Source organism: Bidens hawaiensis, unplaced genomic scaffold (genome assembly GCF_021521415.1).
Source record: "Bidens hawaiensis isolate Kalapana, Puna unplaced genomic scaffold, B.hawaiensis_p1.1 tig00019071_1, whole genome shotgun sequence".
Taxonomy (NCBI): Eukaryota; Viridiplantae; Streptophyta; class Magnoliopsida; order Asterales; family Asteraceae; genus Bidens; species Bidens hawaiensis.
Genome location: NW_027492892.1, coordinates 75,001 through 102,997, shown reverse-complemented (window position 1 = coordinate 102,997; position 27,997 = coordinate 75,001). Strand labels below are relative to the sequence as shown.

Sequence of the window (27,997 nt, the reverse complement as noted above, 5' to 3'; positions counted from 1 at the left end):
CCATTTATGCTAAAGCATATTCTCGTTCATTATTATTTTGTAGCTTGTAAATATAACAGTTCAGATTCCTTTAGAAGTTGAAACCGATCGTGTAAACTGAACCTACATCATAACTCCTAATTTTTAATTTATTCTTTTTTCATTTTTCTGTGTAGGTGCGTATCTTAAATATATATATAAACGAAACCTCCCTACATTCTCTCAAACTATCAGAATATTTTATTTATAAATTGAAGCTTCTCATGCATTTGACCTGAATTCATGGGTATGAGCCTTATCAAACCTGAATAGCCCTTAAATGGGTTATAACATCTCATTAAATTAAAAATTAATTTCACCAAATATTTGATATAAAATCCTATAAAATACGGATATACTAAAAATTAGTATCCGATTTTTTTTTTAAATATTATTTATAATTAAGAAACAATATTATAATAAAAAAAAAACTAAGCGGGTCATGTGTCTCACCGAACCCAGATAACTTTTAATCCGAGTTATAGCATCTCATTTATTTATGAAACTCTTTCATCATCAAATCCTAAGAATATTTTTAACGTCCCTACAATAAATAAAATTAAAATAAAAAAAATAAATATTAAAAAAAAAATAATGTAAAACAACCCCATATACTTGTGAATCATCTTTAATCATTTTGATAAACTAATGTCTTAACCGCAAACCAGCTGGTTCAACCAATCCAGCTACCAAGACGGTTTGGTCTAGCTAGCAGTTTGATCTAGAATCTTTTTATCAAAACTGATCAAACCAGACCATAAACATCCATGTCAGAAATCCTACTTCAATGCATCATTAATTATAGTAGCTGCACTTCATAATGAAAAGAATGTCTTATTTCCCAATTTATTGTTTGTTGAACACAACTGTACGGCCTGTACCATTCCACAGGGACATTAAGAAACAAAACAAGCTACCTGTGTTTTCTTTCTCATTCTTTTTAAGAACTTTAAAACGAAATCTGCAGGAGACTAGCAAAATGTTGACATAAATTATACATCAGCATCTACTCATATACAAGCTACCGAACAAGACCAAAAACACCATGGATCTGTGACCCTAGGGAGTTGTCACTGTAAAACTTTTATCTTCACTTTCTTTACTAGTTTCTCTAGCCCGGCCCGTATCTTCACTAGCCCATGGTTCAACTTCCATCTTCTTTGTTCTTTCTAGTTGTTTCACCAAGTTGAGCCGGTTTGATGAGTATGGAGAAGGAATCTGTGTGGATGCACAAAAACACAAAAAGAATCGTCAAGATAAAAAAAAATTAATAATTTTACTGAAAACAAAACAAGATCATATGATTTTAATATGGGCAAATAGTCAAATACCATAGAAAACCAGCATACTTTCTGTTTATTATCATAAAGTCCATCAACATATTAAATTTGAAAAGAAAAAAAATCTTAATTATTAAGATAAAATCATGGAAACATTATTTGGCGATTACATTACAATAGCGATAAAAATAATATGTTTTTAACTTTTTAAAAGAAATAAAAATTAAAGAAACCATTTTATATGTTTTGAGTTTTTTAATTTCATTTTGAGTTGCATCATCCACACTCATGTATTTTTGTTATATTGTTTTTGAAAGATTAAAATGTTATTATCAACTTATTGAATTAAAAATGCAAAAGAAAAGACGAACAATGAACATACTTTGCCTTTCTGCGTATCCAACTTAAAACACTAATTCATCACAATGCTTTCCTAGCGTATGATTATTAAGTAAAGCAATTCACAATTTTGTTCAAGTTTAGCATGTTGAAGGATTTGAATGTGTAAAAAGTTTTCAATGGCTTATATGATTAAAAAAAAGTGTGTTGGTTTTTATGTGCAAAAAATTGTTAGGCACTTTAATAAGAAAATATATATGGTATGTTGGTATTATATAGTATTTGCCCTTCGATTATTTCCCAAAGAATATAAACCGCCCATTTTGCTACATGTTAAACAAGTGATTAAAAAGCATGAGAAACAAGAGGGTGTTAATGAAATATACCAATGATGGAATGTACTTTTTGATGGCTGCTAGCATTGCTGCATGGCCTACAGCTGATACCTGCCCAAATACAGAATCAGTTGCAAAAATCATATGATTAATGTAATAGAAAATCGCTTGTTGGTTCGTTGAGAGAATATACATTTTGAAGAATTATTAATATTTACATACTTACAGGAATTAACATTAGGATTGTAATCGGAATAAGAGTAGCAATATCATTAAGTGTTCGGTTTATCTTCCCTCTTTCCCTATTTGTAATCTTGTTGCCACTCAATTGCTTCACAAGAAGCCCAAAAGCATCCTTCACATCTATAAATAATAACCGAGTGCCCATCCATATGTCCTATACGTAAAAAAATGTAGTAATTAATTACAGCTTAACTGTTAATTATAAACAAACTAACAAAGCTTTTGCAGACTTACATTACTAGCAGCCACCAATTTCATGGTGGATTCCCTCACTATGCGTTCATATAATGGCCTAGTTTCAGTTTTTACAGAGTCAACTCCTGCTAAATTAGTGCCCTGAAAAATGGATGCGTGGAAAATATAAGGAGGCTTACAAAACATAAAAATATTCTAAAATGTTTATACCTTCCTAGTTGTAGATCTATCTTGACTACTTCTCCTTTTCATCAAATCAACTGACTTTTCCAATAATATAGATGAGTTTCTCATTGCTTTATTACTTTGAACAATTGGTTCTGAAAAGTTCATTAATTCACTGCAAAAGATAAACAAACAAGCATGTAAGTGCATGTTGTTCATTAAATATGGTAAATAAACTAGCTTACCCTGATTTGTCATAAGCAGCCCAATACTCCTCGAGACAGTAAGATAATAAAGTCTGACTGCATATATGAAGCAGAAGTAACAATAATAAAAATGTGTATCCAAACGCCCCCTTAAAATAGATTTAGTAAGCAACTATGAATTACCTTCGAAGGAGAAATGAAAGCAAATTTGCATCCATGGGTTGCTGAGAAGAATTGGTATAGTGAGCGTACCCAGAATAAACATCATAGCAAACTGTAAGAACCGTATAAAGAATTATTTCTTTTTCTGCTTGGATAGCATGCTGTCTTGATCTTCTTCCATCATGATGGAACTTGGATCTAAGTGGTGCATAAAAATCCAGCCATCCAATTTCATCTATAACCACCTGAGAGAACAATATGATTACAACAGCTGTACACGTGAAATTTCAGCCATTTTTGGGTCGATAGGGTCAAAGACATGAAGTATATTCAAAAAGCATAAACTTCCTAAACATTTTATTTGAAAAATTATATTATTATCGTCAAGCTATAGTTCTTAATCAAGAAAAAAAAGACAGCACGAACATTCAGTGGACAGTTTGTGAACCGTTCGGCAGGAAGTTCGTTTATGTTCATTCTTTTAATAAACGAACAAACATGAACAAAAAAATTTGTCATTTAGTTAAACGAACGAACATGAACACATGTTTGTTCCTCTATGTTCAATTATGACATTGTGTTCATTTGTTTCGTGAACTGTTCATTCATAATGTTAGCGAACGAACATGAACATTTTCTTAATGAACAAACATGAACAAGAAAACCTAGCTCGTTTAATTGTCCATGTTCGATTGTTTGTTCAGTTAAAGTTAAACGAACGAACATGAACATGCTGCATTCTGTTCGTTTGGTTCGCTTACAAGCGTAAACATGATTCAACATTTACACTAATATGAGACATAAAGCATGTAACCAACCTCAATGAAGAGCTGATACGCGGGTAGGGAACTAAATTCAGGGCAAATGTACAGGCTACCACACTCCAAGTAACTGCAAATTTGGAAACTTAAAAGCTATCAAAATCTGTTAGAATATATACAAGTTTGTGTCAGACTAATTGAGCAATTTACCTGAGGAAGTCTTTGATATGCTCATCAAGATCCTTTATGTTCATTTCAGATAAGAATAACCTTGTCTCTCTTCCAAGAAATGCAAAAATCCCCAGAGTGGCTAAAGCAGTCTGTTCAGTCTGTATGAGCATATGGCATTATTATTACACAAACAATATACCAAAACACCAAAAACTTAGATTGGAAATTGTGACTTTGCAATTTGCAAAATTAAAATCACTACAAGATACTAGTGAAGTTCCAGTTACAGTTTGATGCAAAGAGAAATAAAAGGCAACTCAAAAAAGATAAAAGAAGTTCTACACTATTAATTTTCATTACATGAAAAACTGTGAATTTACTAACGGCAAATTGCATAAAAGGTATCCAACTTTGGTCAAATTTCAATTTCAGGTAACTGTAACAACAAACTGCGTAAAATTTTTGGTCCAATCTTTTTTAGACCAAAAAAGAAAGACGGTTAAACTTTATAAAATTTGATAAAAACCCTCAAATTTCCAATTTCTTAATAGAAGATAATGGGTACCTGCTATCAGGCTAAAAAATGATGATCTGGCAGCTAAGGTTTTTGACATTAGCCCATTTTAACTATTAATGTTTACTTTTGAGTTTCACGATTATGAGTTTTGTTTGTTTCATATGGCTTAACCCAACTAATTTAGGGTGAAAAGTTTTTATCATTCTTTTTGTTTTTTTGCTACAATTTCCCTTAAAATAAAAAATTGGTAAGGTATAATGGAGTGTGATGCAACTGACCTTGTCACTGAATGTTTGTTTGCCAGTTATTACACTTTCTCTGTGAAATGCTACCAAAAGTTTTTTTTGTACCAACCCAATCCAAAATTCAACATCTTCAATATTCTTATTTGGCAAAACCTTTTTACCAAAATGCAACAAAAACTCATTTTCAAATCCTGCCTCAAGTGCCAAATGATGCAATTTATCAGCTGTCACAATTGTGCATGATAAGTCCATAAGCTCCACCAACATATCATCAATTGGCTCGGTCAATAAAGCACAAGCAATACGGCTTGATCCCAATTTTCTCACAGCAGTGCAGCAACTTATAGCCAGAATAACTCCTGCAACACCACTGGATAAATTTTTTTTAATAACAATGATAATGAATTATTAATAATGTAATGATTCAGAATGATGAGATTATTTGCATACCTTCCGGCATATTCAACGGACCACCTCTTGAATAATGGAATGAATGATCCTGCTATGCGTGGAAGCTCCACGGTTCTAAGCCATTGCACCAGCTTCGGGTGTTTATCATTCAACTGATTCTCAACAAACTCACCAAGAAACAACGTTTTTGCAGACAAACTGAGATAGTGAGATAGAAACATATATATATATAATGTTAGCCCGTATGGCTGTTGAACAAGATGAATTTTACAAATTGATAGATGCATAAAATTAGAGACACTTACAGTTCAATTACAGGACTGTTGAAACGCTTTTGAGAAAGAAACAAGTCCACTTCTATCGCAGCTTTCAGTAAAGCATATACAGCTACCTATAAAAAAATAAAATATAATTTATGTGAATGTGATGATTCTATTTAACCATAGAAGAAGCATGAGTACATGACCATATTGCTCAACTTTAAACTCAAAAGCATACAAAGATAATCAATATCAAGGTTTGTTTATTGTCTGAATATTAGGCAATTAACACTTTTAAACCATTTTCAAAATACCTGATATGCAATGCGCTTATGCCATGCATGCACATCTACTCCAATCCACGCGTTTGAAAGCTCGGGCCCACTTTTAGCCAAATCCAGAGTCTGAATTGCAAGGGAAAAGCTCCTGGCAGATTCATGCAACATCCATACAAGAGAATTAACACGGTTAAATTCCACTTCATCGGTGTTTGTTATACCAACGGAATGATTATCATCAACAATAATTTTATCACGGGCCAAACAAGAAATGGATGATAATGATCTTGATGAAGACCGACTTAGTGTTATATTTTGGGATGAAATGCAATGTCTTGACAGGAACCCGTGCAAAAAGTTATTCGTTGAAGAGATATCGATCTCTTGCCCTTTCAAATTAGCCTTTGACCCATAAGATGAATGAGCTGCGAGCTTTGCAATTTCTTCTGATCCAGCAGATTCCCTAAGGCACAATGAATTATTGTTATGCATTAGCCTTTCTGATATTGATTCATAATATGGAACCATAACTTTTAAAAAGGATTTTAACAACTGTATCACTAGGTCTAGAAGAAATAATATTATAGTGTAGATGCAACTGAAATAGAATGGCACATAGAAGACTTTAAGCAAAAGCCAACTACAGGCTGCTAGAAGATAACAAATTAAAGACATAGTAAAGAGAATTAAAGAAGATTATACAATATGGACCAGTGGCTCGTGATTGCTAGTGCATGATAGATTGATAGGTCAATGTATACCAGCTACACTACAAATTAAGAGGCTCGACTGCTTTCTTCTATTATAGAATTTATAGAGGAATCAATGAGATTATACTTCATATGAACAGGCTTATTCATTAGTGGTTATGTCAATCATATTATTTAAAACACAAGAGAGTTAGCTTTAAACCTATTTTTCTTCAACTCACCTCTGCTTAATACTTGAAAATTTCTAAAAACATTATCGAGTTTCCTATCCAAAGTAAAGAGAACTAGAGAAGATTATATAGAATGGACTAGTGGCTCATGATTGCTAGTTGCACAATGGGTCTATGTATACCTGCTACACTACAAATTATTTGGCTTAACTGCTTTCTTCTATTGTTGAATTTATTCAAGAGTAAACAATGAGATCATACTTAATATGAGCAGGTTATTCACTGGTGTTTACATCTATTAATTTATTTAAAACAAAAAGAATTATCTTTAAACCTATTCTTCTTCGATTCGCCTCCGCTTATTACAGCTTGAAAATTCCCAAAATCACCATTCATAATCAATTTGAGACGTTGATGTATATGGTTAGCATGTGTTTATCTAAACGGTTTGCATATTTGACTATTGAAATAGATTTGGATTGGAAACTGGAAATGTTTCTCAGTGTATGATTGATGGCTTCTTGGTGAATGAGATGGCGATTTAGGTTAACTTGATGAACTCTGACATGACTTCCGATTGAATTATATGTCAACGTAAGTCATAATGAAGTTATTGATTTTTGCTAGCTAATTAGTTGCTGCATTGAATAATTTTTTAGCTCTGATGATTTCCGTGTTTCGTTAGGTTGTTAATTATTGTTTTTGTGTCATCGTTGTATTAAAAGGAGCGGTGGAGAATCGAATTAGCTCCTTCTAACACGACGACGACACAAAAACAATAATTAACAACCTAACGAAACACGAAAATCATCAGAGCTAAAAAAATTATTCAATGCAGCAGCTAATTAGCTAACCGAAATCAATAACTTCAATACGACTTACGTGTTACATATAATTCAATCGGAACTCATGTCAGAGTTAATCAAGTTAACCTAAATCGCCATCTCATTCATCAACAAGCCATCGATCACATACTTACAAACACTATCCAGCTCCAATCCAAACTCATCTCAATAGCCACAACACGCAAACTGTCTAATTTGACTACACGTACTCACCGAATACAATCAACAGTCAACTACAGTCTAATTATTCAATGCAGGAGCAGTTAAATAGCTAGCTAGCAGAAATCAATAAGTTCAATACGATTTACATTAAAACATGCAATTCGATCGGAATAAGTTCGTTAATATTTACGTTAACATAAGTTGGAGTGAAAACAGGTGAAATAATAATAATAATAATAATAATAATAATAAGAGAATTAGGGATCTTACAGGTGGTAGGATGAGAAAGCGGTGGAATGAAACAGAGACCGAGAGGCCATAGAGTAAGAATATGAATATAATTGAGGATAATATTAATATTAATATTAATATAGAGGAAGAAGAAGAAGAAGAAGAAGAAGAAGAAGAAGTGAGGGTTTGGTGGTTGGTGTGTAGCGAGCCCATCGAGGCTACACGCAGTGGAAGAGGAAGCAAGTCGTCTGACAGATTGAAGTTTCATTAATTTAATAATATTTTCTTTTTTCTTTTCTGTTCTGGCTACTATCTTTTTATTTTATTATTTTAGAATTACAAAACTACTCCTTTTTACAATGAATTTCAAGTTCTTGACCGAAGAGATGTAAATGAGTCGAGTCGTGTTAGTTTTTAATTTTGTTTAGCGTTACTTCTTCGAAGTTTGATTGTGGCTTGTGGGTTTATGATTTGTAATAATATTTGTTGTTTTTATATATCAGTTGTTGGGCATGAGTAATTATTTGAGAATATGATGTTAGCATATGAATAATTATATAAAGTGTTTGTGTAATTATATAACATTTGTAACACATGATAGTGTTTTTGTTGTTATTTCACAATGTGTGATTATATATAAACACATTTGATATATATTTTTATATGCTTTTATTTTCTTGTTAGTTGATTATTAAATGTGCTAATATTATAATAAACTATATTACTTTACTTTGTTTTAGTGCATTTTCAGGGTATTTTTGGGTTTTAGGATATAACAAGCATAAATGATTAGTGGCATCTAGCCATCTAGTATATTCCCATTAAATTGGTATATCTTTTTTTTATCTATTTTTTATTTTATTATTAATATTATTTTTTTTTTTTTTTTTTTTTGGTGTGGATGGCACTACTAGAATTACTGCACTTTATAATACACTTTTTCGTCACAAACGCATAGAAAATTGAAGTTTGCTACGCATTTGTCACAAACATTGAAAGGCCTCAAATTCATTCATCAAAAATCATACTACGCATTTGCAATGCCATTTCCTGCATATTTCACATTTTTGGCGACGTAAATATATACACATTTCCTACGCCAATTTTTTAATTATAACATTATAAGGATTAGTATTAATCACATATTAATTGTGACACACGTGTTACAATTAATTTTCTTACACATTGTTTATTTTGACACAAATTTGCTACGAACAACTTTTTGTCACACATTTGCTATAAATGTTATTTTGCCACAGTTATTTGCTATATATGGATTTATTCAGAGTAGATTTAAAAGGTATACGTCTTTATCGTTCAGAAAATAAAAAATAATTATAAAACCATGCTTACAGAATGTGCTTCAAAATTTTTTGTTTGAAAAGCTGTTGAGTCGAAACGATTAAAGTTTAAACAAAAGAAGTACAAGTCAATAACTAATGAAATTGAGTTATTTTTAAGAGCAAGTAAAAATAACTATATTATTAAATAACTTTATACGATTAAGTATGAGCATAACTTAAGAGTGAGGTTTATAAGTATTGGTAGCCCATTATACTAGAAAGGTTGTTTACAAAAGATGACTTACTCCTTAAAAAAATATTTAGTTTTAAAATATTAAACAAGGCTAAATGAATACATGTAAAACTTTTTATACATCTTTCGTACTTTAAAATCTTATTTAAAAGACGAAAAAGGAAAATCCTATCATTTTGCCCAAAGATATACTAATACCAACCATTTGTTTTGAAAATCCCTAAAATGACGCTTCAAAAACTGTCAGCCGTCCGTTTTCATTTGTCATCCGTCCATTTTCATCTGTCATCCATTCAATTTATGATCCAATAAAATTCTTTCACATGTTAACAAGATTGGTCAATCCAACCATTCTAAAAAAAATTGGTCGGTTCGACTGTTTTAATAAAATCTTATTGTTTTTAAAAAAAATCCAACCAAAGTATTTAACTTATATAACCTCCATTGTTCCCTTGATTTCCAGTCTCAAGATCCAATTTGTGACAAAAGACATGCATGTTTTCTCTAAAGGGCGGTCGATTGTTTTTGAGGTGGCCAGTGTTTTGAAACCCTGGATCGGTCCGACTGGGACCTAGTCCCCATACGGGTCAGGTCACGTTATTTGGGTCGTTTTCTAAAAGGGTGGCAGTCGACTCGGTGACCCGGCGGGTGAATCAGCAAAACCCATTTGTTTATTAAATCCAAAATGAAATGTGCATGCCGGGATTTGAACTTGGGTCATTTCCAATATATAAGCTTTAATAAAAACCCCATGAGCTAACCAATAAAGCTTTATTAATGTCTTTATTTATCAAACATAAATTATATATATTTAAAAAAGCAATATATAAAGCATAATTATAAATTAAAGTTTGTTATTATATTTTTGGTATTTTTTATATGTATATGAATTATATATATATATATATATATATATATATATATATATATATAATTTTTTTTGACGTCATCTGGGCCAAACACCGGTTCGCCCTCCCGGGTCGGTATGACCTTTGACCCGATAATACGTCCGGATCAATGTCCGGGGCAGGTCTGAAAAATTGGAGGTGAGCATGAGAAAACAAACATCTAGTCTTGGAATTCCTTTGGTCAAAATAGCTATTTTAAGGCTTTTACAATTTAAAATGAGTTTAAAAATTAAAACACCCACAACGTCAATTACCATCACAAAACTCTTATCCTTTATTGTTTCACAGCAAGTCGTTGTCATTCGATAAAGCCCTTTACGGTAATCTGCCCTCCAACTATGCTTTAAATATGTTTAATCCATTTTCTCATGCGTCCAAACATAATAGTTTAACCCAAGTCACAAATGTTTGAAGTGATCTAATAATGTAATTTACACACACATAAACTAGAATCCAAACAATTAAATAGGTTATTATACTTCAATTTTGTGTAAATATCCCCTTATGTTCATCGAACATCGATGCTCTTTGACATCAAATAAGAGATTTCACCTCACCACATTGGATATTGGTCATGTAAATCCAACTTCAAAGTCAAGTATTTAAAATCACAAATTGGCATGCCTTATCACATAATCATATTATGACATGTCTTTAAAGCAAACTACACCCTTTAAACATAATTATTCAACAAAAGTTTTAACATTTGAGATTATCTACTCACCTTGGTTGCTTGAAGTTCCTACTTCTGAATCCTTGGCCACCACTTACTGATTTCAAAAAGTTAACTTAGTTATCAGAGCAGGACGGAATCAATTTTCTTGACGAAATACATATTTTAGTGCAGCTTTATCAGTGTTACCCTTACTTTTTCTTTTAAATTTGTCACTGATTATTAGTATGTCTCTTGAGCACATTTTATATCTCAGTGACCACAATATTATCATATAAGTTGCGTGATTACAGATCAAATTACCTCGTTCGGAGGACAAATGGACAGTGACCACAAACAAATAGTAACTTTTAGAACTTCACTATCTTGAATGTTGGGATCATGCCCGTTATTAATGTGTGAATCATTTAAATGACTAACAATATTAATATTGTAACATGCTTTTGGACTTTTGGTACAGATATTTTCCACACACCAAAAACGATACAATATTTTATTACATGTGATATTTAATTTGGTACAAAAAACTATATATATATTATATACTACCCCATATCTAGTAGGTCAAGCATCACTAATATCTATATAAATAGTCAATAACTCAATATCAACTCCAAACTCATTTCATATTACATCGTCAATCTTCATCTTCTATAGCCTCTATACCATGTCACAAGCCCATCAACCTTCCAACACCACAACCCACCTTAACCCGATCCCTGCAACAACGAAGAGACGTCCCCCAGCCTATCGAGGCGTTCGAATGCGCAGTTGGGGCAAATGGGTGTCTGAAATCCGACAACCACGTAAAAAATCTCGAATCTGGCTAGGCACTTTTTCCACACCCGAAATGGCCGCCCGAGCCCACGACGTTGCCGCCTTGTGTATCAAAGGCAACTCCGCCATACTAAACTTTCCTCAACTTAAAGACATGTTGCCACGGCCAGCTTCTGTTGATCCACGTGATGTTCAAGCCGCAGCCGCTAAAGCTGCCATGCAAGAGTTTAATTCGGGTTGTGAATGCTCATCAGACGTACCGGTGAATGGTGGTGATGAGCATGTGATGGTTAAGGCGGATGATGAACTGAGTGAGCTCATTGAGTTGCCGAGTTTAGAGGGGTTGGACTCGTTGACCGAATCGACAAGGGTTGACTTGGCGGATCAGTGGATGCAGTCGTCGTGGGCGTTGTTGGACGTTGATGGTTTCTCGGGAGAGTTAACGTTATCCGACCAGGTGACAAAAGATTCATGTTTTCAGACGTTGAGTTGGGATTGTTAATTGCTAATGTTCAAATCTCGTGAGTGAAAAAAAAAAATTTGACATGCGTTAAGTGTTATAAAAAATTAAGTAGCTAAATATACATATTTTTTATTTTTAAAAGAGAGAAGATGTAGAATATATATGAAAAACATATGTATTAGTTTATGTGTGTTTCTAGATGAAACATGACTTTCTTTTATTTATCATATATTTATATCTTTAGTAGATCTCTATATCTTAGTTTATATGGAGAAAAAATGTTAAAAGCATCTAAAACTGTTTCTTCGTAATTGTAATTGATTGTCTTTGTATGGTCTTCTGGTCTAATAGCACGAGAATGATGATTAAGGTTTGATACCAGATGATCTCATATCCAAAATATGTATCAATGGGATTTTCGACTTTTCCCACAATGATAGTGTTTTAGGGCGAGTTAAAGCTGGAGTAGAGCGTCATAATCAGTATTAACGGTTGATATCGCGTCTCAGAAAGACTCACTTGGGTATTTGTGATAGTTCAAACGCTGCTAACAAAAAACCATCATCGTATCCTTCTTTGTTAGGTTTTGACTCATTACCCCTATTACCAATCATCTTGATTATTATTATACATTACATTTTAAACTAATGCTTTCATGGGGTATGTTGATGTCAATTTCTGAACTATGTCAAATTTGATAAGATTCAAAAAATGACATGATGAGTGAGACTTGCCAATTCTTTGTTTTGACCAAATCACCACTAATGAAGTTGAAATGTTACCAACTTTCTGGGACAATTTCATAACAAATTCTTCATCATCCCATATTGGAATTATCTTGTGGGTTAACTTTGCAATAAATTAAGTGTTTGGGTCGTTATAGTAAAGTTTTGATTTCTTGTACTAATGGTTTTCTATCTATATACTTTTTCTAAAGCCGTTGTTTAACAAAGGCTATGTTTTACGTGACTCTGTTAATTAGTATAGTAGGATATTGGTTAGGTCGAATAAATTGTGCAGTTACAACGTGTTCTTATAATTAAAGTAGGTATTTGATACGGATTTCATTATAAAATATTGTTTGATTTTGTGGTATGAAAAACATATAGACTTGAACTAAATTTACGAAAGGTATTGAATAATCATGAAGTGTATGATCATACAAATTTTTCAAAAGATGGAAAATCAAGTTTTGTCATAAAAAGTATTAAATAAGAAGGTATTTTAATGAAATTTAATAGACATGTGATTTGAGTTTTATTTAATTTCTTGATTATGTGTACCACACAATTCTAAAGGCGCCCCTAAATCCTAACGTGCAACTTTTACTAAACTAACACGCATACCTAATATCCTACAATTCTAATCGAAGAGCCAGACTTGTCCATCTTAGTTCAAAACTCCCGAGGGGGGGGGGTGTGGATTACAAAAACTTTTATTATTATGTTGGTATTCTAAAATAGTAGAAGCTAATAGGGTTAATTGCGCCCAAAAAAAAAGTAATATAAGTTATAAGTTCACCATTCTCTTAGTTTACATATTTTACAACTTGATGTAATCATAATTTGATGTTCATCTAAAATCAACCATGAAAATGTGACACGAATTAAAAAAAATGGGTTTAACACTTTAACTTAAAAGTAACATGGTATTTTATACTTGGACTTTGGAGTAACGGGTCCTTAAGACATGGACGGAAATGTTTAAAGGATGGAACATTTCAGTAACAGTAAAAGGCGAGCCAACTCTCAAAGTTACCACCTATATTTGATATAGTTCTAACTATAAACACCTAAATCATGAATTTCATTAGTTGGCTATCCTGTCAGTTTTAGATTTTAAGATTTCCTTTAAATAATAATCACCCTAAAAGTAAGAATAGAAATCACAGGTTTAAGTTTAGCCTCGCTGAAAAATAAACTAAATAAGGTTTTGTATTTAAATTTTAAAATACAAGAGGTGATGATTCAAATCTTATCTATGTAACAAAAATATTAAAAATAAAGTTAGATTTCTCAATATGAAAAAGTAAGCAAAATATAAGAAGAGCATCTTAAATATTTTATCCGGATCAAATATATCATTTTCAAAATACAAAATCAATGGGCATTGTTTGGTCAACTCATGAGTCATGACCATCTTACAACATTCAGTAGCACTTTAATTGATACTTAAAATAACCATCTTCCTTTAATTTTGACAGTGTAAGTTGGTCAACCTAAATTTATTTGCATCTAAAACAAAGCCGAATTCACTATCAAACAAATCTTATTAGACAAGTAAAGTAAAGGAAATAAAAAGATACGTGTAAATTAATAACTTGCAAAGAGCTAGAAGCCAATATTATTTTAATAACCCACCTAGCAAGACCAGTAAATCAACACATTGGAGTGAGAAATATGGGTGGGTGATTTTCTAACATTAAACGGAATATTGACGGTATATATATACTGATTTTGACGTTTTAGATCTAAGTCACTCAGAAACACCATTAAAGAAGAAACTTATTATTATGAGAAACCATCTTCAGTCAAGTTTGAAACATATCCCAAACCTAGATTATCATGTTATTAGACCAGAAGGTCAACTGTAAGGCATGATAATGCTGTTAAAATATTCTTTTTTTGTTATTAACTAAACGTTATTTTATTAAAACTAACAAGTATAAGTTCAAAAGTTACTGTCATAAAAAACCTAAAAAGTTTAGTTTTGAGTGATAAAATTATTAACTAAATAATTATATGTTCACATAAATAACATTTATCTAAACCATGAATAGTGTTTAAATGTTATTATAATTGAACGAGTGAATGCCATTTTTGAAACACATGACATGTTAAACTGTTCAACCAATAGTTAATATTAGCTTAATTTCAACTTAAGGCCATGTGTAATAATAAGATGAATCAATTTTAAAAGTTATTACCTTTTATTTTCTACTAGGTTCGTTAACTTTATAATGCATTATCATCTTCTTATTAAACATCGAGTATTGTTTGATAAGAAACGATTCTTGGTTGAACAAATTTTTTTTCAAATATAAGCAAACCTCAAGAAAGTTTATATATATATATATATATATATATATATATATATAGGCAAAGTATAGAATGAAAAACCCACTTGAGTTGTGAAAACCCGCGAAAACCCTATGTAACCCCGTTTTTTTTTGTTACATGTAATATATGTTGTAACATTTAATACAAAACATCGAAACATTAAAAAAAATTGTTTTTCTATTTTTTAACATTTTTTTACTACTTTATTTATATGTTTTTAGGAGAGAGAAAAAGTTATATTTATATTAACATTTTTTATTAATTTTAATTGTGAACCACAAGATTTAATCTTTAATTAAAAACATGTGGTTGATAATGAGTTTCTAGAGTTTTCACAACTCACGTGAGTTTTTATTTTAACCTAACCCTATATATATATATATATATATATATATATATATATATATATATAATCAGAATCATGTGAGAACTTTTTGGAAATTGAGAACCATGAGAACCATTTTGGACCACAAAAAAACCCAAAAATAAAAAAAAAATCATAAAACAAAAAAAAACACAAAAATAAAAAAAGTAAAAAAACCAAAGTTCTTATTTATCATCCCGGTTTCTAAAAAAACGTAAAAAAAAATTCTCGTTTTAGCTAAATTATACATATACATATATGTATAATATGTACATATATACACACACATGTTTTTTTTCTATACACATATGTATAATCTAAGGTAAATGATAATGTACATATGTGTACATTACATAACTAGAGATTAAATGAAAGTATACATATGTGTATATGTATAATACGAATTAAAAAGAAAAAAAATCGGTTTTTTTATTATACATATATGTATAATATGTACACATATGTTTTTTCCTATACACATATGTATAATTTAAGGTAAATGATAATGTACATATGTGTATATTACGTAACTAGAGATTAAATGAAAGTATACATATGTGTATATGTATAATACGAATTAAAAAGAAAAAAAACATTCGGTTTTTTTTAATGAAACCGGAATGAAATATAAGAATTTTGGTTTTTTTAATTTTTTAAAATTTTCGTTTTTGTTTGTTTTATAATTTTTTTAATATTTTTTTAGAAGGTTTTTTAAGTGGTCCAAAATGGTTCTCAAAGTTCTTAATTTGCCAATGGTTCTCTTAGGATCCTTACCCTATATATATATATATATATATATATATATATGGGAGAGATATTTTGAGAACCATGTTGAGTTTTAAGAAATTAAGAACTCAATTATAGGCCACACATTTAATTAAATGGATTGGAATATGTGGTTGAGATTAAATCTGGCAAAAAAGTCAAAGTAGGAGAGAGAATAAATATGTAAGTGGTTACACTAACTTTTACGTCCGTTACACATGTGTAAAAAGTCGACTCGGTACGTAAAAAATTCTGTAATTTTTTTACGTGTATGTAACTTACATATATTACGCATGGGTAAAAAAAATCGTTACACTGAGTTCTTTCGAGTTCTTAAAACTCAAAGGGGTTCTTAATTGAAATATCCCCTTTATATATATATATATATATATATATATATATAGGGAAGGGTTATCATAAAAATAAGTTGTTTCCTAGGAAGAGTAAGAATAAATCATGGCCATTGCATCATGCTAATAAATGGTTGAGATTTAAAATTAACAAAAACCGACATAGTTTCCTAAAATTATTCTTTTATAGTAGGTTTTAATGTCAAATGTCAAAAATATATTGGTTTTTACCATTCCTAGTAAACTCTTTATTCTTATTTGAACCCTTTTATATATATATATATATATATATATATATATATATATATATATATATATATATTGCATTTGAGGAAATAAACTAATTAATGGTAATATATCTAGTAGCTATAAGTCTATAACCGCGGGTAGATACCATGTTGTGGTGGCACAATATTAAATGACGAAACCCATACAAAAAAAACATGTCAAAACGGTATATATGTATATCATGAAAAGCTTACGTCGTAAACATGAACATTAAGAAATACGAAACAGAACTTTAAAAAATCAGTTTGTTATGGTACTTTAACACTTGCTTGTTTGCTTGTTGAAAAGCAAAATATGTTTGACAAAACTCATCCAAAAGCTTCAAATTAGAGCTTTTTTCAAAAGTTGTTTTTTCTTTTCAAAAAACAAATAAGCAAAAAAAAACAATTTTAAAAGCTCACTCGAACACCCCCTAACACTTTCTATAATAGTTAAAAGTGAAAACCAGACGCCCAAAAGAATAGAGGCACTTGTTTTACATCAATGAAAAACTGATATTAGGGTTAATTGTAGACGATTACGAGGAAAACCTTTTTATATATAAAAAAAGAGATTGAAAAAGAAAAGTTTTAATAAATATATCGGAGTTTTGGCTAATATCCATTAATAATAAAAAACAACCAAACGATTTACAATGAAATGACAGGTAAGCGGGCAACAAGCTGCGCCGCAACCCCCTTTTGGATAGCAAACCCAACCCTACTAAAAACAAAGTTTTGATTCTTATGGGCTGGTAAATTGCTATGCATGACTTTCTGAACTCTATTTAGAAGGTCCACAGCATCTGGAGATAAATAACCAAAAGTGTCAAAGGTAAATGGGATAAACACGTGTTGATTCTCCAAACAAGCTTTCTCGTGTTTAACAAACTTGTCTGATGCCCCCTTCAAAGCTGCCTGACAAGTTACAAACCCACAGTCCCTTAGCCCAACAAGGGGGACACTCTTGTGAGATCCACACAAGCGTGTTTCCCCCTACCCACCCAAAAACAAGAATATCGGCCGGTCGTAACGTAGATCTTCCTTCAAGAGGATCCGTAATAAAGTTTATAGGAGCCTCCTTTTTAGCTGAAATTCCGGCCCGTTTAAGAACATCGCATAGAACATCCTTCATCAAATCATGTATGTACTTAAACCCAAGTAACTCTTTGCAATGAATTGCTTGCTCGCCAAAAGAATCCAAACAGACCTTGCGGCAAACTGGCAATGGCTCAAAATTAAGAATCAAACTAAGGCTTTAGCTCATTGAGTAAACATTCATCTTTCAACTTGTGGTCTTCGGTTCTAACCTTGCACCCTACTTATTCTTTTTTATACGCAAACCTTAGATCCAAATAAACTAAAAAGAATAAAAAATCCAAAGTCGTTGACCGAGATTTTTTTTTTAACAATAAATATTTTTCACCTAAAATCCTCATGAACTTGAACCCACCACCATCTCACCATTGGTAATAAAATAAAAAACTTGGGATTATATCTTTAATTAGTATTGGCCATTAATTAATGGTTTTGAATATTAAATTTTTTTTTCTTTCCGAAAAGAAAGATAAGTTTTGTATTTATAAAGACAAGAACCGCACGGGTGACTAAAACTGAAATCGTTGTAGAAATGGTGGCTCCGTAAAAAGAGCCGATGATTATGAGACAAATGACAAATTAAAAGAAAAAAAAAGACAAAATAAAAATAAAAACAAACTTGAAAGTTAAGCCGCCTCCCACAATGCAAATTCCGAAGTGCGCCACCAAATCCGGTTTGTTTTATAACGGCAGCTGACTTGTTTTTGTTTTCTTAATCCCATGTTTTTCTTCAACTAGTACTCTTCCATTCATTATTATTACTATTATTAATTTATTATAAATTATGTTTTAAAAATTTATTTACTTATTTTTGGTAATAACGGTGTTGTATTTGGGAAAACTGTGTGTAAAATGGATGGATTTTTATCAGGTTTGTAAAAGTAGTGAAGTTAGTGGTTTGAAGCCACGGATTCATAGTGTAGTTGTAGTTTGGAAGCTGGAACCATGGATTCATGAGATCAATTCTGGTACGAAGTTACAATTGGATAAATGTTAGTTATAATGGTATAACAAAATCGCTATTTGCAAATTACATTATAATTTTCTTTTAAATGTCAATAAAAAACATATATTATGCTCATATTAAAAAGATCAAATTCTTGACTTTTTTACTATAATTTTTCTTTGAGAAAAATCACAAAGTATACAAAATTATTTAAATTTAAATAAATGGGTGAATACTAAATTTAATGAAGAAAAAGAAAGGTCAAGAGAACTATAGAAGGGCAAATTTTCTCTTATATCCATACGAGCCACTAATAATTTCCTACCAATTTTAAGCAAAAACCTACTACGCATTTGTTACACCATGATGGATTCAAACCTATATATCTACATCTACAACTTTTTAATTTTTATTTTAGCATATAGTTTAGTTAAAATATTAAATATTTTTTTATACTTAGTATTTAATAAAAATTTAGATATATATACATATGGTTGGAGTTTTTTTTACCTTACATTCCCATAGAATATTTTCAAGATGTATTTAGTTTATATTACAAAAGCATAAATGATTAACATACTAAAGGATGCTTCATCAAAAAGCATAGTTGGGATATTGTCATGACCACCAAGTGAAACAAACCCCTATGTAAGCATGACGATGATGAACAAGATCGTACACGTAATGGTGTTGCGGAGATAACTCCATAACAAACGCGGTATTTGGTGGTGGCTTGATCAAAATCTTAAATACATAGAGTGCATGACTCAAATGTGGTAAATGACGACATTGGGTTGAGCAACATATATTTAATAAAGGGAATGTAACACAAACTAACGGAATTGAAAGGTCGCGTGTTTAGGAAGTAGTCGGTAGATCCATAAGAGAACGTAGACGACACACAACAACAAAAGGCGACAAGAAAAAGATAAACCAATAAATATGTTAACGTGAAACCTAAATCATAAAATTAGATGTCAAAGCCACGCACAAAATCAAATCATTAGAAAGAGAAATCGATAGAAGAATGAAAATCATACAGAATTTTATAACTATACGCAACTCTTTAGTTTGTTTAACCAGTTCTTCTTTTTGTTTATATGTATATTCTTTTTGTTTATATGTATAATCTTATCGACAAACACCACCTTTTATACAAATAAATTGAAACCATTGTATATACATTAGGCAATTGTTAACCATTATGCTAGGGTTTTGATTAATTCCAAAGTCCAAACAATAATGTATTTTCAAGATATATAGTTTTGGTTTATATATGTCTTCAATTAGGTATATTCATTTGATTTATAATCTTTTGGTGATCTTTGTAGACAAGATCTTCTTTGATATCGTACACAAGTATTTGATAGTCAAATTCTCGTTAGGAGTGATTCCAAAAGAGTCGTATATAGTTTGGTGACCTAAATTTGGGTATTAAAATAATTGTTTTAAGGTTAATTCACATGCCACTATCCTTAAATTTCGGATGTTTTTTTTAAAGTTGTTATTGTTTTATCAGATTTTTAATTGTTTATGGGTATAGATTGAATGTAAGGTAATTGACATGTTACATATTACATAATATGCCAAAACAAATGACCTTTTATATGGATAAAATAGACCATGTTAAGTAATGCACAAACATCTTTGTCTATTTCTATTACAATAGCAATATAACTTTATAGATAAAATGGTTTGGAAGTTATATGTATCAAATGATTTTCGATACATTTAACTTCGATACATTTAACTAGTATTTTCTTAACTAACTTTCATCTTGTATAAATAAAAACAAGTAAACTAACTCATAACCGAATGACTGAAGAAACTGACAAATAACAGATCAGTGCAAAGTGTAAAGACGTAATTCGAAATTTGAAAATTGGTTGATCATAAATGTTCGCACGCTCTCTTATCCCAGCTTACTTGTTTGGGAGGATACAAGTATCAAATAGATTGATGCAAATATACCAAAAGAAGACCACCACTACTCCACTTTATCTCATCTTTTTAGGCATGGGTTTGATCATGATCTATTTGAAATGCTTGAAATCCACCATACAAGTACTAAAAGGACTTAAGTAGAAATTGAATTTTAACAATTAAAACTAGACCCACCGATATTATTAATTCATATTGCCAATTTGATAACTAGGCAATGTTTTGTAAAACTAGACCCATCATTGGATCGGATGACGTCATAAATAGTTTTAAAATGTATTTAAAGATTAGTATGTTATTATGTTAGTCATACTTATAAATATATAATTGTTTTCGTAAAAGAAAGAAAGTATTAAGGTACTTATAAAAATAAAAGAGATTAAATGACTTTTAGTGTATTTAGTTTATTTATCTGCAATTACAATATTAATATATTTCTACTAGAGTTTGATTTTTGCATATCCAAACCGGTATGAGTTAAACAAGTTTGGTTTAGAAACCGGTTTAAGCGTAGAACTAGCCAGCCTGATCCAGACCGGTTCGGGTCGGTTAAAAAAGAAGAAAACCCAAACCGCTATATGAACCAACGGTTTGGCAGAAACCGGTTCGGTTCAGTTTCCGGTTATACGGTTCCGAACCTGTTTTTTTTTGTACACCTCCGTATGTGGGGCCTTGGTTTGAAAGTTGAAACCATCAGTTACAAATAGAAGTTTTAAGTCTGGCCCAACAACTACTAATGTGTTCCAGAGGGCCGATCCGGTCCGGTCAAAAGAACACTGCTATCCACACAACTTTTATTTCATTGCAAAGGACAATAACAAAAAGCCTTTTATTTCATTGCAAAGGACAAAAAGTTACTCTGCTTTCACCTCATTAGATGGCATATTGTTACGTCAATCATGTGTTATCTAGTTGGAATTTCTTCTGGACTTTAATAAATCATTGTTCTCTTGAGTAGTGATAATTCATATAGGCATAGTTTGAATTGTTAAAGGCTGTTAGTCTGATGGTATGACTATTATCAGCCAGTTAATCATACTTTTGATTGTTTAAATTAAGTTGTAAAGAAAATCATTAGACGCCACATCACATGCTTCCTTGCATTCCACTACTTAAAATTGGCTGCGTATCGAACGACCCTCTACCATGCCCGTGTAGACAATATCACTGTCATTACTTTCTTATTGATGAAGTTCTCAAATTGAATACAATTACTCATCCTACTGACCTTTTTCAAATATAATGGAAAAAGGGTTTAAAGTTTCTTACAATAACAGAACATAGCTAACAGAAGGAAACGTGGGGTGACTTAACATTTCTTGATTATAAAGATGCAAAGAACTACCACGGGTTGAGGTTCTATTTGCTAGCTAGATGCAGCAGCTTAGTAGCCATAACCTGGTCATGAACACGATAATACATATTACGATTTATACTATTGATCAATAGAAATCTCCATAAACCATAAGTAAAAGCAAATTGTATAAAAAGATAACCAACATTGGTCGGGTGACAAGATTTTTTGCCACCGAAAAAACCCATCAAGTTTTCGAAAAATCAGATCGAGTTAAACTTGACGGCAAATAAATGCATCTAATCACCTCATCAGCATTCAGTGCCAATCCAAAGCCATGTGAAAAGTTAGTCTAGAAAACTTCGAAGTTTTAAGGGTTCTTGTTGAAATTCTCGAACTTTGTAAGAGATTTTTTTTCAAAATCTCGAAGTTTTGGAATTTTGTAAAAGATATTTAAAGTTTTGAGGTTTTTTTGCCAACATCTTGAAAGTTAGATGAGTTTTGTTAAAAAAAAAAGAAAAAGAAAAGCAACTTTTTCAGGGGAGTTTTGTCAAAATTTTGAAAGTTTTTGAACCAATTATCAAGATTATGGAAAGTCTGAAGGCTACTATAATAAATTCTTTTGATAGATATATATTTTGCTGGTTATAAGTCGAAGAAGTAAGTTACCCTTCTATACAAATTACAAATAACTAAACCTAGAGAACATAAAAACAAGAAAATGGTAATATTAAGTATTATAACCACTAAATACCTGAGTTGTCCATTGGGTTTCCATCAGGTACGGGTTCAGGCTCCGGGATGTCAACCACCACAGCATCTGATGTAAGGAATGTCTTTGCAACAGATGATGCATGCTCCAAGCAACATCTCACCACCTGCAAACTCACAAATTCAACAACTCTCAGAAAAAGAAAGATTTAAAAACGAATAACACCAAAACGCCATGAAAACCGAGACTTGCCTTTGTGGGATCAATAATACCAGAAGCCATTAAATCCTCATACTTCCCAGTTGCAGCATTGTAACCAAACTTGAAGTTGTCACTAGCTAGAACCTGAAGATCATATATATTATTATATAAACATTCAAAGAAATGAAATCTTATAATAATTAATGAGCAGAAAACACTTTACCTTTTCGATCACCACACTTCCATTAACACCAGCGTTCTTTGCAATCAACTTCATGGGGTAAGCAAGCGCCCTTTTAACAATATCCGCTCCTACCTTTTGTTCATCATTATCAAAGGTGGCTTTAATGGCATCAACTTTAGCAGCAAGTCTCAATAGAGTGCACCCACCCCCAACTACAATTCCTTCCTCAACAGCCGCCTGTAAAACATCAAGAACTTAACTAAACCAAAAATAATAGCTTTATAATGTAACAAAGCTAATATAGCTTGCGGTATAACCTTTGTTGCATTGAGAGCATCTTCTACTCTCAGTTTCTTTTCTTTAAGTTCTGTTTCTGTTTGTGCTCCAACCTGTAAAATATTCAAAACTTTAGACAAACGAATACGTTAACAGAGCACCAAATATGTTATAAAACTCACCTGTATAACTGCAACACCGCCAGATAATTTGGCGATTCTTTCTTTTAGTTTTTCCTTTTCATACTCCTGTTCTGCTGCCTGTAACATACAGTTAACATAGCTGCTAGCAACTTTTAGAGAAAAAATAATATACTGTAAGTGCTTAAGAAATAGAGTTGACCTCAACAAGATTTTTAATCTGAGCAACCCGTTTGGTAACCAACTCTTGTGTGCTGCCATCACCAACTATAGTCGTTGAATCCTTAGTCAAAACCACCTTTGCAGCAAGCCCTAAAACCTCACTTCCAGCAGTTGCAAGGTTTAACCCTACTTCTTCTCTAATTACAGTTCCTGAAACAATATGAAAAGAAAAAACCCATTTGAAAAAACATGCACAAAACAGGTCGGGCGGGTCAGAAATACATGCCTCCAGTGAGAATGGCAATATCATCAAGATATTGACTTTTGCGTTCACCAAATCCAGGAGCTTTATGTGCAGCAATCTTCAATGAACCTCTAAGTTTGTTCACAACAAGGGTTGCAAGTGCCTCTTGCTCAATATCCTCTGCAATGACTAATATTGGGTATCCTCCTTTAATAGCATCTTCCAAAACACCAACTAAATCTCTTGCATTTGTGACCTTTTTATCAACCAGAAGCAACTACAACCATGAAACATTAAAATCAGAATCCAAACACATAAGGGCACAAAGTAATAATAATAATATTAGCCTGTTACCTTGCAGTTTTCATACTCGACAGTCATTTTCTCACTATCGGTAACGAAATATGGAGAGATATAACCACGGTCAAATTGCATGCCTTCCACAACATATAAATAGTTATCAGAGCTTTTTCCTTCTTCAAGTATTCAATTTCAATAATGAATATAAATATTTTTAATATTTTGATACGAAAGAACTCCTTTTCTATCATTAGATAAAAATAGCTAAGATTTCTAAAAAATTTAACTGACTATGAGTAGTCAGGGATAGAAGAATTGAGGGAATTTTCTGAAGAATCTTGTGAAATGAAAAAAGGGTGGCAAAAAACGACAGAAAGAAATTGGCTAGTTATCATTATAAGAGATCCAATTTTTTGGTCATTAAGGAGCACAAAAAGAAGCGTCGAAAAAATGACAAGATATTATCTATCTGAATATAAAGTCTCAATTCCAACAAGTAAAAAGCAAGTCAAAAGGGGGGATATTTCCTTATTTCGAAATGGTTTATTATGAGATATTTCGATTTTTTATTCATTTTTTATTTAATTGAGTTGTGTATATATCGATACATATAAAAGATACCCCAAAGAGTTTTTTTTATACTTGTTCCATATAGTCTGCTTTAACTCGAATGAATGTTCTGAAGAAACATCAATTAAGTTATGTTCTAGAAAAAGAGGATTCTTGCATTTTTGCCCTCCTGCTGAGAAAGCATTCATTTCTCGGTAAAATAACTTCAAATTAAAATACTTCAATTGGTACACGCAAGAAATAGGCCAATTCCGCAGCTTTTTGTTCCATTTCCCGTGGAGTAAAATTCTCATCAGTACGAGTCAATGGAATGGCTCCCTGGCCTCTTATATCCATATAAAGGACACGCCGAGCATAAATACCCTCTTTAACTTCTATTCTGACGGATTGAATATCTTTTATAAGAAATCGGAGGAAGACCCGACGATTTTTTCCAGGAAATCCCCAACGAAAGATACACACTATTCCGTCTTTTATATCAAATCGATCATAACCACTACCTACATTCCACGAAATTGTGCACCACAAATAGGAGCTAATAAAAAGACCCGCGATCCCATAGAAAGACATCACAATTCCTTGTGGAAAAAAAAAACGATTTGCTGAGACGGAAAGAAAGATATCAAATTTCTACCAAGATAACTCGAGGTTCCAACCAACAAGAATCCTAATGAACCTAAAAAAAGGATAATAGCCCAGCATAAATTACTTATTTTTCGAGCCCCCTTTATAGGTTCTATCCATATATGTTCTGATCGACAACTCATACTTGATCCCGTTGCTTTTTTGGAATTGAGAGAATACCCCAAATGAATTTGACTTTAGTCTGTTTGTTTCCGAAGTAACTCGCATCAACTAGCACTAGTTTGAACTAGTTTGATGTGAACCTTTAGGAGTAATTCATTAAATTGGTTAGATCTAAACTAATAACATACCCTTCGTATCACTCACTAAAGATAGCCACATACATATAGATAGACCGGCTTTACAGCTCAGCCATCCGCCGATTCGGGTTTATTTGAAAATAGCTAAAATATAGCATTTTCTGGAGACATAAGAATTTTTCGGCGGAAGCCGCTTATACCATATTTTGCTAAAGGATATCTGTGTTATGATACAAACGTAAAAAAAATAGATGAGATTTTGTGCCATCGGCTCTAAACAATCTTGTTTTTTTGAACATGAAGAAATAAAGAAGCCATTGCGATTGCCGGAAATACTAGGCCTACTAAAGGGACCAAAATAGAGGGAAAGTTAAGAGTTGTCATAGAATGGGTACCTCGATTGACTATTTGTACATGTTATTATTATTTAGATTTTATATTTATTATTTATAATATCAATTTAGAATATAAAGATATCTTATTATATATCTTATTATATATAAGGATATCTTACTTATTATAATTTGAGAATTATTATTATTATATATATATAAGTATCTATCTAAGTGAGTATATAATGTAGTTTTTTATCTTTCTACATGAAGGATTTGAAAGGATATGGATGAGATATTTTTTTCTTCATTTTTTGCTCTTGTCTTCGAATTTCATTTATTAAGCAAAACGCTTATTAAAAATGAATTAGATTCTACTTAGTTAGATTTTATTTATATTGAATTATATTGAAGGGTTTGTTAGAATCCCATCCAGTAGGGATTCTTAGTCAAAATAGGATTATCGTAAGATATAGAAAGATAAAAAATTCTATATTTAATAGATTTGAATTATATATGACGAGAAGAAGATCTTTTTCTTTTACTTTACGAAAATAAGAATTTCATCTTTTATCTTGTTGATAAATAATAATGAATATAGAAAAGGGGACGGATTTTCAATTTGATGTGACTTTTGATTCTTTATACAATTAGATCTTATGTCAACAAAGAAAACCACATTCGTCTAATTTTTACTTGGATTCCGGTAAACTAATTAGATAAACTAATTACTTGTTTGCTCAAAATAATTGAACTGAATGTTTTAATTTTGATTCAAAGGAAAGAAAGTGTGGAGTTGAAATAACTCACTCAGAACGCTTTTTAAAGGATTACGTGGTACGATTAAATCGAATAAGCCCTTCTGGAATAAATACTCAGCCGCTTGTGAACCGTCGGGTACTGTTTTATTCAATGTTTGTTCAATTACTCTTTTACCCGCAAAGGCAATGTAGGCATTGGGTTCAGCAATAATGATATCCCCCAACATACCAAAACTAGCTGTCACCCCACCGGTAGTAGGAGATGTAAGGATTGGTACATAGAATAACTTTTTATTGGATTGATAATCATATAAAGCATAAGAGATTTTAGTCATTTGCATCAAGCTCAAACTTCCTTCTTGCATGTGTGCCCCTCCAGAAGCACACACTATAATAAGAGGTAGAAATTCTTTAGTAGCGTATTCAATCAAGCGGGTAATTTTCTCCCCAACTACGGATCCCATACTACCCCCCATAAACTGAAAATCCATAACCGCAATTGCTACGTTAATACCGTCTAGTTGCCCTATGCCTGTTTGAACAGCCTCGGTTAATCCTGTCTTTCTTTGACAAGAGTCGATCCGATTTTTATAAGGCTCCTCCTCCGAATGAAATTCAATGGGATCCAGAGAGACCATGTCTTCATCCATAGGCTCCCAAGTACCCGGATCGATCGAAAGTTCGATTCTATCTAAACTACTCATTTTCAAATGATATCCACATTGTTCACAAAGATTCATTTTTGATTTAAAAAATTTCTTATCATTTAATCCATAACAATTTTCGCATTGAACCCACAAATGCTTGTATTTTTGAGTTACATCCAGATCAGTAGAACTTTCTAGATCAGTAGAACTTTCCAGATCAGTAGAACTTTCTCGTATAATTTGATCACTCGTTCTGGCATCCGCGTTTTGACTACTATTTCCACTTTCACCACAAATGGAACTAGAAATGTAATTGTGACTGTAATTGTCACTGCCACTTACAGTGTAACTATCAATACAGATTTGAGACTGAAGATAACTGTCAATGCAACTATTCATGTGATTATTCCAAGTATACTGAGTATCATTCATGGAAGGAT

General features: G+C 31.7%; 2 protein-coding genes and 1 pseudogene across 3 annotated transcripts in view; 1 reads left to right on the top strand and 2 right to left on the bottom strand.

Moving 5' to 3' along the window:
* Window positions 1-930: 930 nt before the first annotated feature.
* On the bottom strand, window positions 931-7,804 carry LOC143557580 (uncharacterized). The gene is made up of 14 exons (XM_077046619.1): window positions 7,744-7,804; window positions 5,623-6,049; window positions 5,354-5,439; window positions 5,088-5,246; window positions 4,671-5,007; window positions 3,915-4,024; window positions 3,762-3,834; window positions 2,965-3,188; window positions 2,821-2,877; window positions 2,621-2,750; window positions 2,450-2,584; window positions 2,199-2,369; window positions 2,024-2,083; window positions 931-1,236 (listed from the first exon to the last, which is right to left on the bottom strand). The coding sequence occupies exons 1-14, from the start codon at window positions 7,791-7,793 to the stop codon at window positions 1,078-1,080; spliced, it is 2,178 nt and encodes a 725-aa protein (XP_076902734.1). The 5' UTR covers window positions 7,794-7,804; the 3' UTR covers window positions 931-1,077.
* Window positions 7,805-11,671: 3,867 nt separating this feature from the next.
* On the top strand, window positions 11,672-12,100 carry LOC143557579 (dehydration-responsive element-binding protein 3-like). Its single transcript, XM_077046618.1, has one exon. It carries the CDS (start codon window positions 11,672-11,674, stop codon window positions 12,098-12,100), a length of 429 nt encoding a protein of 142 aa, XP_076902733.1.
* Window positions 12,101-22,140: 10,040 nt separating this feature from the next.
* Window positions 22,141-27,997, bottom strand: part of LOC143557589 (ruBisCO large subunit-binding protein subunit beta, chloroplastic-like) — a 9,785-nt pseudogene continuing 3,928 nt past the window's right edge. The window contains exons 7-15 of the transcript XR_013139599.1: window positions 24,418-24,500; window positions 24,106-24,340; window positions 23,860-24,029; window positions 23,700-23,777; window positions 23,559-23,630; window positions 23,281-23,478; window positions 23,109-23,201; window positions 22,899-23,022; window positions 22,141-22,248 (exon numbers count right to left, since the gene is read on the bottom strand). The product of XR_013139599.1 is annotated as a ruBisCO large subunit-binding protein subunit beta, chloroplastic-like (transcript). The remainder of the gene's footprint in view (window positions 22,249-22,898; window positions 23,023-23,108; window positions 23,202-23,280; window positions 23,479-23,558; window positions 23,631-23,699; window positions 23,778-23,859; window positions 24,030-24,105; window positions 24,341-24,417; window positions 24,501-27,997) is intronic.